At 57.5% G+C, this 17,146-nt stretch overlaps 2 protein-coding genes across 12 annotated transcripts in view; one reads left to right on the top strand and one right to left on the bottom strand.

The window, feature by feature from the left end:
• Positions 1–1,318: 1,318 nt before the first annotated feature.
• Positions 1,319–8,023, bottom strand: LOC142818925 (inhibin beta C chain-like). The gene is made up of 2 exons (XM_075901792.2): positions 7,449–8,023; positions 1,319–3,373 (listed from the first exon to the last, which is right to left on the bottom strand). The coding sequence occupies exons 1-2, from the start codon at positions 7,774–7,776 to the stop codon at positions 2,640–2,642; spliced, it is 1,062 nt and encodes a 353-aa protein (XP_075757907.1). The 5' UTR covers positions 7,777–8,023; the 3' UTR covers positions 1,319–2,639.
• Positions 8,024–10,762: 2,739 nt separating this feature from the next.
• Positions 10,763–17,146, top strand: part of R3HDM2 (R3H domain containing 2) — a 108,784-nt gene continuing 102,400 nt past the window's right edge. For 10 of the 11 annotated variants that reach the window (XM_089774752.1, XM_075901798.2, XM_075901799.2 and 7 more), the window contains exon 1: positions 10,763–10,897. The gene's annotated coding sequence lies outside the window, so the exon portion shown is untranslated. The remainder of the gene's footprint in view (positions 10,898–17,146) is intronic. The other variant, XM_075901796.2, reaches the window with a different exon arrangement.

The following is a 17,146-nucleotide window of genomic DNA, read 5'->3' as shown; positions in this document are numbered from 1 at the left end:
ACCCCAGGGAGAGACTTGACCCCCTTGGAAGCCCTGCAGCTGACAGGCTGGCGGTGTGGTCCCGGAGGCGGAAGGGCTGACCCCCGAGAGAGCGTGGCCCCCCGAAAAGGGGTGGTGGCACCGATGGAGGCGGCGTAGGCCAAGCGCGGGCACGACCGGTGAGTCTGTGACCCACCCGGCCCGCCCGTTGTCCAGCCCTGCCCCCTGCGAGGACTGGCGAGGGGCAGCTTGTTCCCAGGGCTGGAGGTCTCCGGCAAGGAAAGGCCCCCTGACCCCCTGCTGGGAATAGTGCCGCCGTCAGGAGAAGGCACAGCCCGGGGCGAGCTGGGAGCCGAGGACGGGAACCCCGCGGTGACGGGCCTGCGGACCGAGCCCCTGCGGGGGACCCTGTCCGATCATCTCCCCTTGGGGCCAGCGTGGGACCCGGAGCCGAGTGTCCCTGAGCCGTCCTGCTAGCGGCGGGCTGCCCTCCGGAGCCTGGGCAGCCGGGTCAGGCCCTGTCTCGCCAAGCGGAAAAACATGGGATGGAAGGCGCTTGTTTGGCCAGCTCGCCGGCGCTGAGGACTTTTGCCCCCCAGCGGGCTTGGCACCCTCGGCAGGCTGTTTGGGGGCATGGACGCAAGCTGGGCAAGCGGCGATTGGCTGCAGCGCCGGCCACCCCTGCTACACCCCCTCCCCACTCCCGGCGCAGGCCCAGCTCCCCAGCCCTGCCCCTCCGAGGCTGACCCCCGGAGCAGAGGGCAAGAGCCTGCAGCCGGGGCTAGCAGGTCCCAGGGCGTCTGAGACACTGGAGCTGGCAGCGCCAGGCTGGGGACCAGGGCGGGCCCTGGTGTGCTAGGCCGAGCCTGCTGGGGAATGGCGGGGGGGCGCTCTCCGCATCCCCGATGCCACAGAGGATTCGTGGCCCCACGGAGGCAGGCTGACACCAAGCTCAGCCCCTGGGACTGCCCAGTGCTAGGCACGGCCCTGCTGGAACCTGGGCCCCGGCTGGGTTTGGAAACTGGCCGCCAGTCTTCCGGGGATGGCACACAGCGGACGTTAGAGCAGCCGGGCCGGTGGCCAAGGGGGGCGATACCATGCCTGTGTAGCTCATTAACCTGCGGGTTCCCTTCACTCTCGCTGGTGGGTGCGATCCCTAGAGAAACGCCAGAGAATGCCCCCGCCGGGCCCAGACCTGTGCCATCTGGAATCTCAGCTAGCCAGGGCCACGGGCTTTTTGGTTGCCTTGCACCACGGCGGCCCCCGAAAGGCGTTGGGGCAGGCCTAAGCCCAGTGTGTGGGGATGGGGAGGGACTCGCGAGCTGGCCAGGAGGCCACGCACACAGATACAGCCTTTTATTGACGACACAGGCTGCTCGGGCAGGCGTCTCAGAGGGGGCAGAGACGCCGGGCCACCTCCCTCCTGTCGGGACCGGCTTGCCCCAAAGCACTCTCCTCCTTCCGCAGGACTCGGCGCGTGCCAGCCGGCCTCCGGGCTGCAGCTCCGATTCGGTTCCAAGTGGCGGGGCGGGACCCCCCGTTCCCTGCGGCAAATCCAGAGACCCTAAGGCTAGAAGGGCCCCTTTGTGACCGTCGCGTCTGCCCCCTCTCTGGGGAGCTGTCGATCGTTCCTGGAGCAGAGCTTTTGGAAAATCCTCCAGTCCCGACCTCAAAACGGTCGCTGATGGCAGATCCCATCCCGCCTCTCAGCCCTGGGTAAATTGTTTCAGTGGCTAGTTACTTTCCCTGTTAAAGCAACAAGGAGCCCTGTGGCACCTTACAGACCGAGGGTATGTCTACACTAGCCACCCTGGTTCGAACTAGGGTGGCTAATGTAGGCATTCGAACTTGCAAATGAAGCCTGAGATTAAATATCCTGGTCTTTAATTGCATGTTCCCGGGCACCGCCATTTTTAAATGCCCCGTAGTTTGAACTACCTGCTACATGCGGCACGGGCTAGGTAGTTCGAATTAAAGCTCCTAATTTGAACTACCGGTACTCTTCATTGCAGGAGGAGTAACAGTTAATCCGAACTAAGGACTTAGGTCGGATTAATTTCTGACTGCCACGTGTAGCCGCGGGCAGTCAATTCGAACTAAGGGGATTTAAAAATGGCGGTGCCCGGGAGCATGCAAATGAAGCCCGGGATATTTAAATCCCAGGCTTCATTTGCAAGTTCGAATGCCTCCATTAGTCACTCTAGTTGGAACTAGGGGGCTAGTGTAGACATACCCTAAGGTGCCACAGGACTCCTCGACCTTTTGCAGGTCCAGACTAACACGGCGACCCCTCCGATACTTTCCCTGTTACGAATCTACACCTCATTTCCCATTTGAATTTGTTGGGCGGCCTCCTCTCTGACCCTGCCCGACATTTCTCCCGGTGGTCCCTGAGGGCTGGGAAGTTTGCTCCGATTTCCCCGCCGGACAAGTGTTCACACTGCAGAACCTGCTGCTGCCCAGGGCCCCGGCTGGCGTGGCCAGGACGGGTGGGCGCTCTCCTGGAAGGGGTGGAGGCTCCTGGGCAGGGGGAGATTGCTGTGCCTGCCCTGTGGGGCGAAGGTGCTTGTGTACCCCACACGCGGCAGGGGGGACGTGGCGAGGGGGTCTCTGTCGGGTTCCCGTTCGAGGGAAGACCCGCGCAGCGCCGCGGCAGTGGGCTAGGTGCACCCGCAGGCCTCCACGATCATGTCGGGGATGTCGGTCTTGAGGACGTTGCTGTCCTGGTCGTAGTAGAGCAGGGAGAGGGGCCGGCGGCGCGTGGGGACGCAGCAGGAGCTGACGGTGGCCTGCGCGTCGTTGGCCCTGATGAGGTTCAGGATGGCCGTGTGGAAGGAGGCGGCCAGGCCGGGCATGCCGGCCACGTGCATGGGGCACGGGCCCGTGCAGTAGTTCATGCGGTAGCCCTCCGGCTGGATGATCCAGTCCTCCCAGCCGATCTCCTTGAAGTCGATGAAGAACTGCTGCCGGCAGCACGTCCTGGACTTGCTGTTGCACTCGGCCGCCCGGCGGCGAACGCGGTGCCGGGGCCGGGCCCGGGCCTTGGCCACCACGAACGGCCGGTGAGAGTCACTGCTGCTGAGGAGCCGGGCGGATTCGGGGCTCCCTTCCCGCTCCAGCTCGGCTGTGAGTTGCTGGCCGCCTTTGCTGAAGAAACTCTGGACGGCCGCCCTCACCTCCACGGCGGCCCAGCCGCCTCGCTCCCCCGCCAGCTGCCTCCTGCCGACCAGCGTCAGGTTGGTGTCTCCCGGCTTGGACACCAGCAGCTTCGCCGTGACCCGCCCGCCGGGGGCAGCCAGGAACAGGTGCATGTCGGCCTGCAGGATCTGGATGCTCCGGTCGGCGTCCTGGGTGAAGCGGAAGCGCAGACGCGTCCGGTTGGAGGCGGGGGGCCCTGCGGAGAAAGCAGCCAGGGGACCATGAGGGAATGAAGGCCCTGACGCCTCCACGTTCATGCGGGGCTCGGCTGGCATTAGAGGGGGGCAGAGGTGTCCTTTCTATTGCGGGTGCGGGGGAGAACAAGAAACCGCTGCATTTTGAGCTCTAAATGCCAAGCACAGCCCCAGGGCAGCGGCGCGGGACTCCCTTGACCCTGATGTGCTACAGCTGGCAAGGCCCCTCTGCCTCCAGGCTCACTCCACTGAAGAGCGGCCGAATCTAGGTCAGGCTGTTCATGCTGGTGTCCTGGTCAAATTGCAGCTGGGTTCATTCCTCGCTCCTTCCCTCAATTCCTTTCACCAGGCCAGCTCCTCAAACAACACGGACTTTAAGGAAGCTACATCGGAGAAGGACCTGGCCCGGGGCGACGTCCTGCTGCCTAAATCGCTGTGCCGTGCTACTGTGCGGTTTTACCCCACCCCAGAGGCAGCTGCAGTTCAGCGGGGGACGATGTGACCCTGGAGCATGGCTGCTGGTCTGAGATGCCATCTTGCATCTCAGAGGGTGGGCTGATGGGTTGGGCATGGTAGATGCCCGTCCCCTCCCTGCAGCCACATCTTTGCACTCGAGATTCTCTGGCCAGGCCTGAGGGGGGGATACAACCCATGATGGAGGGCCTCTGGGCTGGGAGGTTTAAGAATGTAGCATGTCACTCCTTTGGTGACTGGGCTCGGCTGCCCCACACCTGCCTCCGCGGGTCACAGACACAATGCCATGGAGGGCTTCTGGCCAACAGCTCCCCCCACAGGCAAAGTGATGCCCCTGGTAAAATACACAAGGGCCATGCCCCGCAACAGCCTTGCTGCCACACTGTGCCCAGCCAAAACCAGTACCAGCCGCCTGCGCCTACGGCCAGCCTGGGCCGCCGCTGGCGAGCTGAACAGGCGGGTGCTAGTGAGTCTGTGGGTGGGGGCCTGCCCGGGAAAGTCCAGAGTTTCAGGAAACACAGCTGTGGAGTCGGTAAAGGGTGGTGATCTCCGTCTGGCGCTTGGCAGAGTGCTAGTGGCCGCGGTGCTATGGGGGCGGGAGGACTTCACTGGAAACCCAGAGAAAATCCTCATTGACATAGGTGCTAAAGACACAATGCAGGATCTTTTGTGAGGCTGGGGGGGGGTGTCAGCCCGGGGGGGAGGGGTTGAATTCCACACTGGGAAGTCACCTTTTTAATCCCAAACACCTGGTATTTTGGCTGGTTAGGCTGATCTTCGCCTCCTCCCCCTGAGACCACTGTGCATTAGTGCTGCTGAGAGAGCGCAGGGGCCGTGTTCCACCGCAGAGGTGGCTGAATTTCCATGGGAGGAGAGATGGCTCCAGTTTCATGCTGGGATATTGACGGGTCCCATGGCACTTGCACACCCAGCAATGCCCTCTGAAAATGGAGCTGCATCTGGGGGGGGGGGGAGATGGCAGCTGTTGGACGGCAGCACCCCGCCAGGTCAGACAGGAAGTAGGGAAGGAAGAGCATAGGGTTGCCAGATACTTTCACAAAAAATCCCAAACATGGTGGGGAAATTGGTTGAGCAAAAAAAAAAAACCGAAAACAAAAACGGGGGACCAAACGTGTTGAGCAAAAAAAAAAAAGGTCACTGTCCCCACGCTTCCTGCTCCCCGCCAGATGCAGCAGGGGAAAAACATCTCTACTGGCCTTCCATGATAGTGGCCACTAATACTGGACTGTCCGGGTAAAAACCGGACACCTGGCAATCCTAGAAGAGCATGGCTGTGTGTGTGTGTGTGAGCACGGAGGGAAACCATGCCACTGGCTTTCCATCCGATCCCAAACTCAGCAAATCTAGCACCCCCCACTCACTCCTCAGAGTTACCCGAGAGCCTCTCCCATCTAGCTTTGGGCTGGTGCGTCGGAGGAATGCAGAAAGCAGTGGTTCCCAACCTTTTTTATACCGGGGACTGGCAAACCCATTCACAAACTTTTGGCGAACTGGTAACACACTATTTGCATATTTATTATGCAAATAATGAATATGCAAATATGCAAATAAAAATGTTGCCAAAAGCTCAGGTCCCCAGAGCCCCCCAGTGCCAGCCCTAGCCCCTTGACCCTGTTTATTCCCCGGCTGCTTTCTTGCCTCTGATCTGCAGAATTAGGGAGCCCTGCCGGTGGAGATACTCCTGTGCAGCTGGGGAGAAGTTCACACAGAAAATTGATATCCGCTACCAATTATTGTGGATGATTTATGGGGCTGAATTAACTCCCAGGGACGCGGGGAAAATTCCAACGGCGCCTTCGCTGCCTGCCTGGCTTGATTCTAGGGAGAGCTCGTCTTCCCTGCAGGCTTTGGGACAGAACAGCCCCAGCCTCGGGGCTCCAGCCCCGGCCCTGGCTGCCGGAACAGCCGTCTGCTGCCCCCCACGCGGTTCCTCCAGCCCCTAGAGCTGCCACGGGCCATCAGCCAGGGCCAGGCCACAGCCCGGCAGTTGGGAACCGCTGCCATAAAGCACAGTGGAAAGCTCCCATCAGTGAAACAAAAATGAAACTACACCAAAGGCTGTGTTCACGGCTGCCTTCACGGGGCCAGCTATTTCTGCTCCATGGCTGAATTCTCTGCGCCTGTGAATGGGACCAGCCCTGGAGACGTTGATGGACTTTCACCCGTTTATGCCCACAGAGAATTTTAGCTTTATGGAATCATTAGAGACTTCGCGGGGTCAAATCCAGCTCTCTCAACTTACTGGGAGACGGGTAGCAGGTCCTCTCCGTCTTCTAAACTGCCCAATTTTTTTACCCTCGTCTCAAAGGTCAGGTTAAACCTTTGATCGTTTTTCTGTTGCTCTGCTCTAGGCTTTCTCCAGTTTATTCCCACCTTTCCTAAAGCGTGGTGCCCAGAACGGGTCGCCTGGCGCCCGCTGAGGTCTCGTCGGTGCCAAGTAGACATACTGGCGTGTTGGGCCCCCTCCGAATGACACAAGCCGTTTTCGCAGCTGCATTGCCTTGTTGACTCACGTTCAGTTTGTCATCCGCTCTCATCCCCACCCCCCACCCGGCTCTTTTCAGCACTACGGCCACCTCCCCAGTGCCTCTATCCCCGGGGTTAGTGGTGCGTTTGGGGTTTTTTTCCCCTGCCCAAGAGAGGCACTTTGCCCCCGTCTTTATTGAATTTGATCTTGCTGATGTCAGAGCGATTCTCTGCTTTGTCAAGGTCATTTTGAATTCTAACCCTGCACGCCACGCACACCGGGGTGCGGCCTGCCGGTTTTCGTAGCATTCTCCCCACTCCGTTACCCAAGTCATGGATGAAAATACTGAAGAGCTCTGGACCCAGAGCCCCTCCCAGGGTGACCAGGAACCACTGATAACTACTCTCACGGGCTTATTCCCTGGGGAGCGACTCAGCGATTTCCGTTGCTAATCCCGGGATGGGGTTTGCTTTTCCAACACCATGCACGGAGGGTGACTTTGTACAAGACAGGGGTAAAACATCCCTATGCAGAGCTCTAAGTAGGTCCCACTTGGAGGATGTCTCCTTCCCTTGATGTCAGCGGGGCTGGCCCTTGGGGAGCACGGGGCCCGGGACATCTCTCTGTCTTCGTCCCGGAACTTTCCCCACACCACCTCTTCCCTCAAGGCCCTGCCCCTGCTCTGCCCCCTCCCCGCTTTGATTCCACCCCTTTCCCAAAGCACATCCCCAGAGCAGCCAGGAGGACTAGGGGGCAGCGGGGGTCGGGCCCTCCCCCGCATTCATTGGCAGTGGCCCCAGCCTGCTCCGTCCCCCGGCTCCCAGCCGCGTGACTGCACTTCCTGCTGCCGGTGGTGAGTGCAGGGACGGGTCCACCCCTTCCCCCAGATCCTGCAGATGGGAGCCAGGGGAGCAGAGCGAGCTGGGGCTGGGTGGCTCCACTTCCCACTGTCGCCGGCCCCCCAGATCCTTTTGGGGGATGTCCCTTCCCTTGATATTTGGGACAGGACAGCTCTTGATATGAGCACCCCTTCTCCTTTGCCCCCCTCCCAGTCGTGCCTCCAATGACCCATCAGGAGTCTTTTCATTCTGCATGCGCCCCGGGACCTTACAGACCTGGCTCAGCAAAGCTGAGAATCTCATACTCTTGCTCATCAGTCTCGGGGCTCCGGCTTGGCATCGGCAGGATGCTGCCCGCGCCCGCGCGCCCGCCACGCAGCCTGCCCAGAGCCGTCAGGAGGCCCCCACTGGCGATGGGCTGGGTCACATTGGGTCGGTCCTTCAAATGCAGCTTGGCGAGAATGCTTTGCTTTGCTAGCTCAACGAGGAACGTCTTCTGCAGCTCAGGGTCCATGGCGGCCATCTCGCACGCAGGGCATCTGCCTGCCTCAGGCTCAGCCATGCTAATGAGCATCCCGAGCAGCAGGGCTTGCATGGGGCCCATGGCTTTCAGATGCCGGCCTCAGGCACAGCGCATGGGGATCTCACAGGCTGTGGTCCTCAAACAGGGCAAGACCAGGTGCCCCCACGACAACGCAGCTGGGTTCCTGGCTGGAAAAGGAGCCACTAAATGTCAGTGCCGGGAAGGTAAACCTCGAAGTGGAGGCTGCGTTTCCCTGTGCCCGTTTCACAGCCCGCTCCTGGATTACTTGGAAGTCTGGTTTCCCTGCCTCTGATGCAAATATTGGCTGATCCCAGCGCAGATAAACATCCCTCTGATCCGGGTCTGTAGGACACAGATTGTGGCGGTGTTAAGGTAGACCTGAGGGAGAGGCGTGTTTGGGCTCCCACTGGATCTGGCTGGGTGTTGGGGCTTAGCAGCCAAGATAGCGATAATAATAATAAAGCGAGAACGTGGCTGCTTCGGGACCGAGCACGAGTCAGCGCCTATCACGTCTGTATTGGTATAGTGACTACCCGTGTCATTCAGTGCGGGACCTGTTGGGCCTGGCGCTGCACAAATGCACCCATCCATTCCCAGCCCCAAGGCCCGTGCAACCCATGTATGGCAAAGAGTCGTTGGCAGGCTGCAGCATGCAGGAGAGGAGAGTGGGTGGAGCTAGCCGAGCCATTCCCTAATCGACAGCCCGTTGCTGGCACGGCGCACGTGGTCAGAGGCGGAACGGGGTTGGGATCCAGCAGAGCTGCGTCGCCAGCAGCCCCTCGTGTAGACACAGGCGGCTGGAGCGATAAGGGGAGAAGCCACGTCCACACGCGGAACACTGTGCCGAGAGAGTACGTTGGTACAGGACCGCGTCTACGCTGCTGGGGCACAGCTCTGGTGCTATTGCAGAATCACTGTAGTGCCGTGGGGTAGGTGCTTCCTACAACGGATAGAGCAGGTTTTTCTGTTGCCGTAGGAACACCTCCCTGAGTGGCGGTAGCGGTAGCAAATTCCACAGCAGCGTTGCTGGGCCTACTCGGGATGTTAAATTTAAATTAACTGGATCATTGAACAGTTGATGCAATTTGCATTGACTATTCGATTACCGGTAGTCGATAAGCCTCAGCCTTTGGAGTGTATCAACAGCCCTTGCTGTGGGGAGCACGGGGCCAGCGGGGGACCCAGAATCCCCCGCTGACCCCGGGCTCCATGTGGCGCGGCCGCTTTGAAACGCCGCGTGGAACCCAGGCGCTGCTGCTCTTTCTGCTAGAGACAGCAAGGGGGGTAAGCGACTAGTCGCCTGGCATGTCGACTGTCAGATAGTCGATTAGTCTCTCACATCCCTCGTGCCTGCCGTGGAGCTATGACACTCCCCCCCATACTGTATCTTACGCCAACCTCACTTTTCAGAACAGACCAGGCCTAGGCCTCAGGCTGCTTCTGCTGGGCCCAGCAGGATGGGAGATTTAAGGCAGATTCTAGCAAATTTTGCTGGAGAAAGAAAATCAACCAGCTTTTACGCAGCCAGCCTGAGGGCAGGGCAGGGCCTTGGGAGAGCTCGCTTAATTTTTTCCATCAAAACAGATTTCTGACCAAAAAAAATCACTTTTTGACCAAAATGACTTTTTTAAAATTCTGGTACAAAATAATTCTGTTTCTGGTGTGTGTGTGGAGGGGGAGAGGCGATGGGAGCTGGTCCAGCAGGAGGTGTGGAACAAGGGGGAAGGTAGAGCGTTGGAGTAGCGAGGGTTGGGGGAGTATTTGGGTCTCACATTGGGGAGTGTAACAGTTAGGGGGCTGGGAGTGGGCGTGGGGCACTTTATGTGGAATGGGGGGCTGGGCGGTGGAGGCACTAGAGATGGAACAGCGGGGGGTTGCGCAATGGAGGTGGAACAGGGGGGGGGCGGGGGGGTGGGGGCGGTGGGGGAGGGCGGGGGGGTGGGGGCACTGGAGGTGGACGGGGGGCTGAGCGGGGGGCTGGGGTGGAACGGGGAGGGGGGGGGCACTGGAGGTGGACCAGGGGGCTGGGCTGGGGGCGGTGGGGGGGGGCTGGGGCACTGGAGGTGGAACGGGGGACTGGGGGGGGGTGGGGCACTGGAGGTGGAAGCGGGGGGGGGGTGGGGGCAGGTGGGGCTGGGGGGGGAGCTGGGCACTGGAGGTGGAACAGTGGGGGGGGGGGCACTTGGGCTGGGTGGGGGGGTGGGGGCACTGGAGGTGGAAGGGGGGCTGGGGGGGGGGTGGGGGCACTGGAGGTGGAACGGAGGGGCTGGGCGGGGAGGGGGGCACTGGAGGTGGAAGGGGGGCTGGGGGGGGGGTGGGGGCACTGGAGGTGGAACGGGGGGGGGCTGGGGGGGGCGGTGGGGGGGGGGGCACTGGAGGTGGAACGGGGGGGTGGGGGGGGGGGCTGGGCTGGGTGGGGGTGGGGGCACTGGAGGTGGAAGGGGGGGCTGGGTGGGGGGGTGGGGGCACTGGAGGTGGAAGGGGGGCTGGGCAGTGGGGGCGGGGCTCTGGAGGTGGGACGGGGCGGGGCTATGCGGGGGGGGGGTGGAACAGTGGGAGGGGCCGGAGCATGCAGGGTGGAACGTGGGGGGTGTTGACAGAGCCTGTGGGCGGGGCCCACCTCGGGGGCGGGGCTTCTCCGCACATGGGCAGTGCGGGCGCTCGCGGGCCGGGGCCCTGACCCCGCCCCGTTAAGGTGGCGCGGGGCCGCCTGGGCCCGCGGCGGGCGCGTCTCTCGGTTGCCCCTGGCAACGCGGCCCGGCCAGGCGGGCTGGGCCCTGGGGCGCGGCGCGGTGACGTAGGCCGCGCGGAGCGGTGACGCAGCGCGCACGCCGGCTGGGGGAGGGGCCAGCAGCTTCTTTCCTTTTTTTTTTTCTTTCTTTTTTTTCTTTTCCTCCTTTTCGGTTTTTTTCCTTCTTTTCTTTTCTCCGCCCGCCCCCGGCCCCCCCCCCGCCCGGCTCGGCCCCCCCCGCGGCACCGCCCCCCCTCAGCACCCCGCCCGGCTCGGCCCCCCCTCGGCGCCGGCCCCCTTCAGACCCCGCCCGGCTCGGTCCCCTCACTCCCCCCCCCGCGGCCTCCCCCGCCCCCGCCCCCCTCCGGCACTCGTCCGCCCCAGAAGAGCCCCCCTCCCCCGCGGGGGGGCGTCAGCGGAGCGCAGAGAGGGAGGGGGGACAGGCCCCAGGTAAGTGAGGCTCTTCCCCTCCCCCCACTTTCTGCCGCGGCGGGGGGGGGGGGGTTGTGCCCCCCCAATGCTGGGGAGGGGGCTGAGCGGTCCCTGGTTGGGGGGAGGGGGCTGAGCGGTCCCTGGTTGGGGGGAGGGGGCTGAGCGGTCCCTGGTTGGGGGAGGGGACTGGTCCCAGGTTGGGGGGAGGGGGCTGGTCCCAGGTTGGGGGAGGGGACTGAGCGGTCCCTGGTTGGGGGAGGGGGCTGAGCGGCCCCCGAAGTTGGGTGGGAGTCCAGGGGCCTTGTTGCCCCCCCCCCCAGGGCTGGAGAAGGGCGGGCCCCAAGGGGTGAGGAATGACACTTGGGTTTTATGGCCCAGGGGCTGGGGAGACCACAGGTGCTTGGTCAGGAGCGGAGCCCTTTTCCTTTCGTCTGGCCCCGTTGCCTCGGTTGGGCCTGCTGCTTTCGTGTGTGCGCCTAGGTTTGTTGGGGGGGGGGGGGCGCGTTGGCTGGTGTTTGCGGTGCTTGTGGCAGAGCGAGGGGGGAGCGTGGAGGGGTTTTCTCATCTGCCAGCTTCCTGAGGTTCCCCCTTGGTTGTGAGCATCCCAGGCAGGTGCCTGACGGTTGAGTCTCCCGCTTCTCTGGCCACCTGCAACTTCTGCAGGAGCTAGGAGCCAGCAGGAGGCTTGAACAGTTTCATGTGGTGTCAGCGCGTAACTGGTCACCTGCATGCGCCAGTTTGCCAGCTGTATTCTGTGACCAATGTCTCTGGCAGTCAGAGGTCAAAGGACGTGTCCAGTTGGGATCTTAAAGGCCTGAAGTTTGTGGTAATGGGTGTGTGTGCGGCCTCTTGCATCTCAGAAAGATTGTCAGGTGTTGTGAGATCTACTGCTGAAAAGTGCTCTCTGTAAGGTATCGCAGTTTGTTAGTCACAAGCTACCTGCACACAGCACTTACAAAAGGCACAAGCCACCTCTGGACTGGACAGCAGCAGTTGGGGATATGGGGAGAGGAATTCTGGGCTTAGAGATGGGAGCAAACACTCTGCTTCAATGAAAAGCATGATGGGGCCTTCAGTATCCTTATAGCACATGGTCTTTGCTTTTAAGAGCTGCTCTGAAAAACACAAACACAATGTTCCTGGCACATGGTTTGTTTGCCATAAGGCTGAAGAGCAGGCCAGACCTCTGTCTGACCAGCTCTTGATGCTTCAGGGAAAGTTTCAAGAAGCCTGTTAGTTATGGAATAAAGTGCTCAAAAAGGAAAGTTTCATCCAAACTGCTGTCAGCCATTGTCTTGTACCCTGTGGCAGGTTTTTATCCCTTACGGTATTTGCTTAATACAATGTAAATGTAGCTATTGCTGTTTTCGCTATTCATATCCAGTCCTCCTTTGAATCCTGCAATGAAAATATCTTTTGGCAGAGAGTTTTGCAGGTTAATGATGTGTTCAATAAATACTTTTATTTGATCAGTTTGAAATTCCTTGCCTTTGTTTAGTTGGATGTGTCCCTGTGATCTTGTGTTAGGAAAGGGTAGATAGGAGCCTCTGCATCATGAGTTATTTTATGAACATCCGTCTCATCCTCTTCTGTCCTCTCTTGAACAGTCCCAGTCTTCCGTGGAAGTCTTCCCAGGCATCTGGTTGGTTTTGATGCCTCTCTCTGAACATCTTCCATACCTGTTTTGAAATAGGGTGACCAAGATCAAACTTGGGGATCTGAAGCCCAGACGGCTGAGCCAATCTCTATGGTGATATGTGGCTCTCATGGCAATTTCCAACCGTGCAAAAGAATCTTTCTGTAGGAGATCAGTCGCCTTGGCCTGTCCAAAGAGTTCCCTAGTTTGATTTCCGGTGAGTGTCCTGGTCGAGGCCATGCTGGCTACTGGAATAGCGGGTCAAGCTCTTATTATATCATGGCTGGATTATTGCCATAGGATTGCAGTCTCTTCACAGCATGGAGGTTGACTTGATTTCTAGCCTCATTGCTTTAGAGCTGAGCGTGAAACATAAACTTGTGCATACAATCCTTAACAGCTTCTTTTCTATTTGAGTGGTGTTCGGGCCTGCACTTTGGTCTCTGTGTCAGACCTATGGATTTATTACACCTTCTGTGCCCTGGGGAAGCTCCAGTCAAGAGGCTGCCTCCTCTCCTCAGTGTCAGGAGATGCCTGTCTCACCATATGTGTACCTGTGGTTCACACAGGCTCCTAACTGCAGCGAGAACACCTTGTGTTGGGATCTCCTTGTGGCTAGCAAGTGAACTAGGGACTGGCCAGCGAGTGGGAGAACCCACAGGAACATGCAGCCAGTAGAGCTGGTGATAGAATTTTCCTTACGGATTGGACCTCCACCAGTGCCCCTGCTTGGCGCTGGGGAGCTGCTGTGGGGGTTATGAAATTAAAACTCCCATCACGATTTTCAAACGTGATTAATATTTTTGGATGTCCTGCTTTAAACAGACACGTCAAAGGGTCCTGGCTTCCATGGAATAGGTGCTCAGGATTTTCCAATAACCAATGCCCTTTAAGGCATTTCAAGTTGAGTTCCCAGAAATTAAGGTCTCTAAAATCATTGTTACTCACTTCTGAAATGCTTAGGCACAACCGCTTGTGGCCTTCAAAACTGCAGTGGAACTCTCCCTGCCCTCTGAATGGGGCGCATTCAACTCTGCGTCTTGACCAGGTTCCAGTGTAGGAATTCTCGTTCACTTCTTTCTCGTTCACTTTGTGGCCTAAACTGTCTTGTACCACTGCCATGTGCTGTTAAATGGGTGCTGTGTTTGGTCTCTGAGGTGGCTGCATTTCATTGGGGGTCTGTGTGCAGTGATCCTTTCATTAGACCAGCATGAAAACCACCTTACTGACCTCAGGGCCTTCTGTAGTGCACTCTCATTTCTGTAGATATTTATGCTTAGCTTAATGTCTGATCCAAGAGCTGGTCTATACTGAAAACTTACATTGGCAAAGCTAAGTCTCAGGGATGTGAAAAATCCACGTCTCTGAGAGACACAGCTATGTTGACCTAAACTTTAGTGTCACTGATCTAATTACTGCCTCTTGGGAACATGGATTAACTACTGAGATAGGAGAATCCCTCCCATTACTGTAATGAGTTTCTACACTAACGGTTCTCAACCTGTCATTGTGGGCCTCATATGCAGCTCTCTGTGTGTTACACGAGCATCATCCACATAAGGGATGTGAATGATTATTCGGTTAACTGGTAAAGGCTTACAGGTTCTGATTAACTGGAACAGCCTCCCTGACCAACTCTCCATTTAATTGGTTAACTGGACAAACATTACATTTAACTGGTTAACCAGTTAAATGGGATTTTACATTCCTAATCCATGTAACATATACACTACCTGTATGGCCCTGAGGATATTTCATAGGCTGCATAGGCCTATTTCATAAGCCAGTGGTTCTCAACTCGTTTCAGTCCATGGACCACCAGGCCAGTCAAAAAATTTTTGTGGACCACCTCCTTTTTGAAACGGTGTGTGCTGACAGATTTGGGTGCTGACAGATTTGGGTATCTCCCAGTCATGCTGGCCCAAAATTTCTCTATGGTAGTCACACCGTGTGACCTTGGACAACGTTCCTGTGGACCACCAAAAAAGTCACCATGGGCCACCAGTTGAGAACCACAGTCATAGGCTGATTGGGTTGCGGGTTGAGAAGCACTGGCCTACACTGAAGCATTATGGTGGCTGTGTTTTAAGTGGAGACAGTCTCAGTGTTTGAAAGGAGGCACGTGTATGTAAATGTTACTGCTTTTCTCATTAACATACAAGGCCTGAATGCAGAGCAATCCTTTTAGCGGGCTGCTCCCTAACTCCTCAGGGACATAAGGGGGGGCAGGGGAAAATGCTACTCTTTCCATGGATGTTGCACAGGAGTGGGATCCCTCCTGCACCCTTCATGTAGCTGTCAGCTCTGTGAGGCTGTCTGGTCTGGGGTAGCAGCTTGCAAACCCATCCTCTCCCCCTCATCCTGTATCTTGGTATTCTTGGATCGCTTGGTGTTGCTCTTCCGTGATTCACCTTTCCGTTGCCTGCCTCTCAAGGAGGGGTCCAGTGTCATGATCATCTTGGGAGACAGGGTGATTCAACTGTATCGAGGGCCGGAGCAGTGTCTTCCCCTGTGGGCTCTCCAATAGTCCTGCATTCTTCTCAGCGTGGCTGGTTACAAGGCTTTGCATGAACCTGGTGGGAAACAAGAGCAGCAGAAGGTGCATGGCCTAGAGAGTTCCTTCATTCCTCCAAAGCAAGCTTCCAGCATTCTTAGTTTTTTGGAGGAGCGAGATCTTTAGGATCTTTGCTTGGAATCCAAGGAGCAGCCACCAGCGGGGACATATTTCCTAGCTAATTGTGCTGGGGAGACTGACTCTGGCATTCCTAGAATGGGAGCAGCACCTGGTAAACGAGGGGGCAAATTGACTCCCATGCTTGGGAGAGTGAAGCTTTTTCCCGCCGGCTCTGTTCTTCGGCGAAGGTTCCATATGCGACTGATGCACGTTGGAATCCTTTCCTTCCCTCGCTCTGGGGAGCAGCGTTGGTGTGTTTCAGCCCCCTGCCCAGTTGCCAGAAATGAAACAGACGAGCACACGTGCGTGTCTGCGACTCAAAACACAGCTGGCTGAGCTACTTATAGGCCTTCCAGCCTTCATGCTCCTTTAACCGTTCTCCGTGTACAGAGATTCCACCAGTCGCTGGCCTTGGTTCAATTCTCCTTGTCTCCGACGCCAGCTGAAGTGGTCTTGTTGCACCTGTTGCCTTCACGGCTGGGAATTTAGCCTAGATTTTCAGTCTCCCTTTGAGAATCCAGGCCTGCTTTCTCTAACCATGTAGTATAGCTAAGACCCCTCACTGCTTTATCCACTCCCCCAAATCCATTCTTCTTTTTCTGCCTACTTTCTAGCAAGTATGAATGGCACAACCTCCCTGCCTCTCCTCTTAAATTCATGTTGGCAATCCTTAATTAAGTCATAGCTATGCATGTCCCCAGTACCTTCCTTCAGAGCAAAGCTAGCAATTTGGTAGTTTGCAGCCTATTTGCCTAAATCCTTTGTTAAATACAGATGTTCTCTCCACGTCTCAGCACTCCATCTGTGCCTCCTGTATTTTCAAAGAGCTGTTAAATGTATTTGCTGAAGATTTCTCTGTCTCTTTCATTGACTCCTTTGGAATGCAAGGGTGGATTCCATCTGGATCTAAAGTTCTGGCAGCTTTTAACTGTTTTTTTTTTCTCTCTCACTTTTAATGGAAGAGAATTTAGATGCTGATGAAAGGTGGTAGGTTGACAGCTCTGGAGACTGAATTACTCTAGCCACCAAACTGGCACAGCCCACGTATGTTTGAGTGGCAGCATCACCCACCAATAAACAGGACTCCAAATGTAGGGGGACAGTAGGAGTATGGGGGTGAGTCTCCTGGCTTCTGGCTTGTCTGGGACTGCTAGCTGTGGCGGTGGGGATGTCTGTCCCTCTAGGAGCTGCTTTGAAATCCTCCAGCTCCTTTCATGCAGGCCATCAACTGGCTGTTAGAAAGAAAAACCTTCTGCTCCTTGGATTTGGTTGCTTAGAGGTGAAAAGGGCTGTACCCCATTCCCTTCTGCTCCCCAGCTGAGACTTGGGGCTGAATCTGAACAAGCACCATAGAGGTGAGTAGTGTAAGGTGCTTACCCCTATCGGCTGCGTGTCCCCTCATCAGCAGGTGTTGCTATTCCGGTTGCATTTTTCCATTCGGTTTGCTTCATGAAGATGGACAAAATGCAGAGCTATTTAGTATCGCTGGCCAATAGTTCAGTAAACTGCTGTCCTCCCATCTGGGGTCTTAGTAAGTTTCGTTCACTCGCTTCTCATTGAGGTCTGAAGTTTGGAATGAATGGCTAGAATCCTAGGTCCCTCAGTCTGTCCCCTGCAGTGCCCACCATTATGTCCATGCTATCCCATGGGAATATCCGCTCCTATTTTGCCCTTACTGATTGACCACCTGGCTGAGCATCAGATGCATGTTGTGCTCGTGGACTGAGTCTTTGAGGACGTCTTTGTCCGTAGTCCCAGGAAGACATTCTTGACTCTGGCCCAGTGAGCAAAGGTTAGAAAGGGGGATGTGATTTAAAAATACCAGCCCAGCTCTGCGATCCCGCTCTTGGTGCCCTGCCCAGACACCGGAAATCCTTGCAGTGGAACAAGGCCGTGCTGTGGCTCTTCCTTCTAGGTATGTGAAATCCTGTTTAATCGGTTAACTGATTAAGCAGGA

This window comes from Pelodiscus sinensis, chromosome 31 (genome assembly GCF_052426305.1).
Source record: "Pelodiscus sinensis isolate ZL-2025 chromosome 31, ASM5242630v1, whole genome shotgun sequence".
Taxonomy (NCBI): domain Eukaryota; kingdom Metazoa; phylum Chordata; order Testudines; family Trionychidae; genus Pelodiscus; species Pelodiscus sinensis.
The sequence above is the reverse complement of the archived record's forward strand: the minus strand, read 5'-3'. Positions and strand labels throughout refer to the sequence as shown.

What these genes read in the sequence shown, in the direction of transcription:
- LOC142818925 (XM_075901792.2), bottom strand. Translation starts at nt 7,776, where the DNA reads ATGGGCCCCATGCAAGCCCTGCTGCTCGGGATGCTCATTAGCATGGCT. An exon ending in TCTCAGCTTTGCTGAGCCAG is followed by an intron (nt 3,374 to 7,448) that starts GTCTGTAAGGTC and finishes CTTTCTCCGCAG; the next exon opens with GGCCCCCCGCCTCCAACCGG.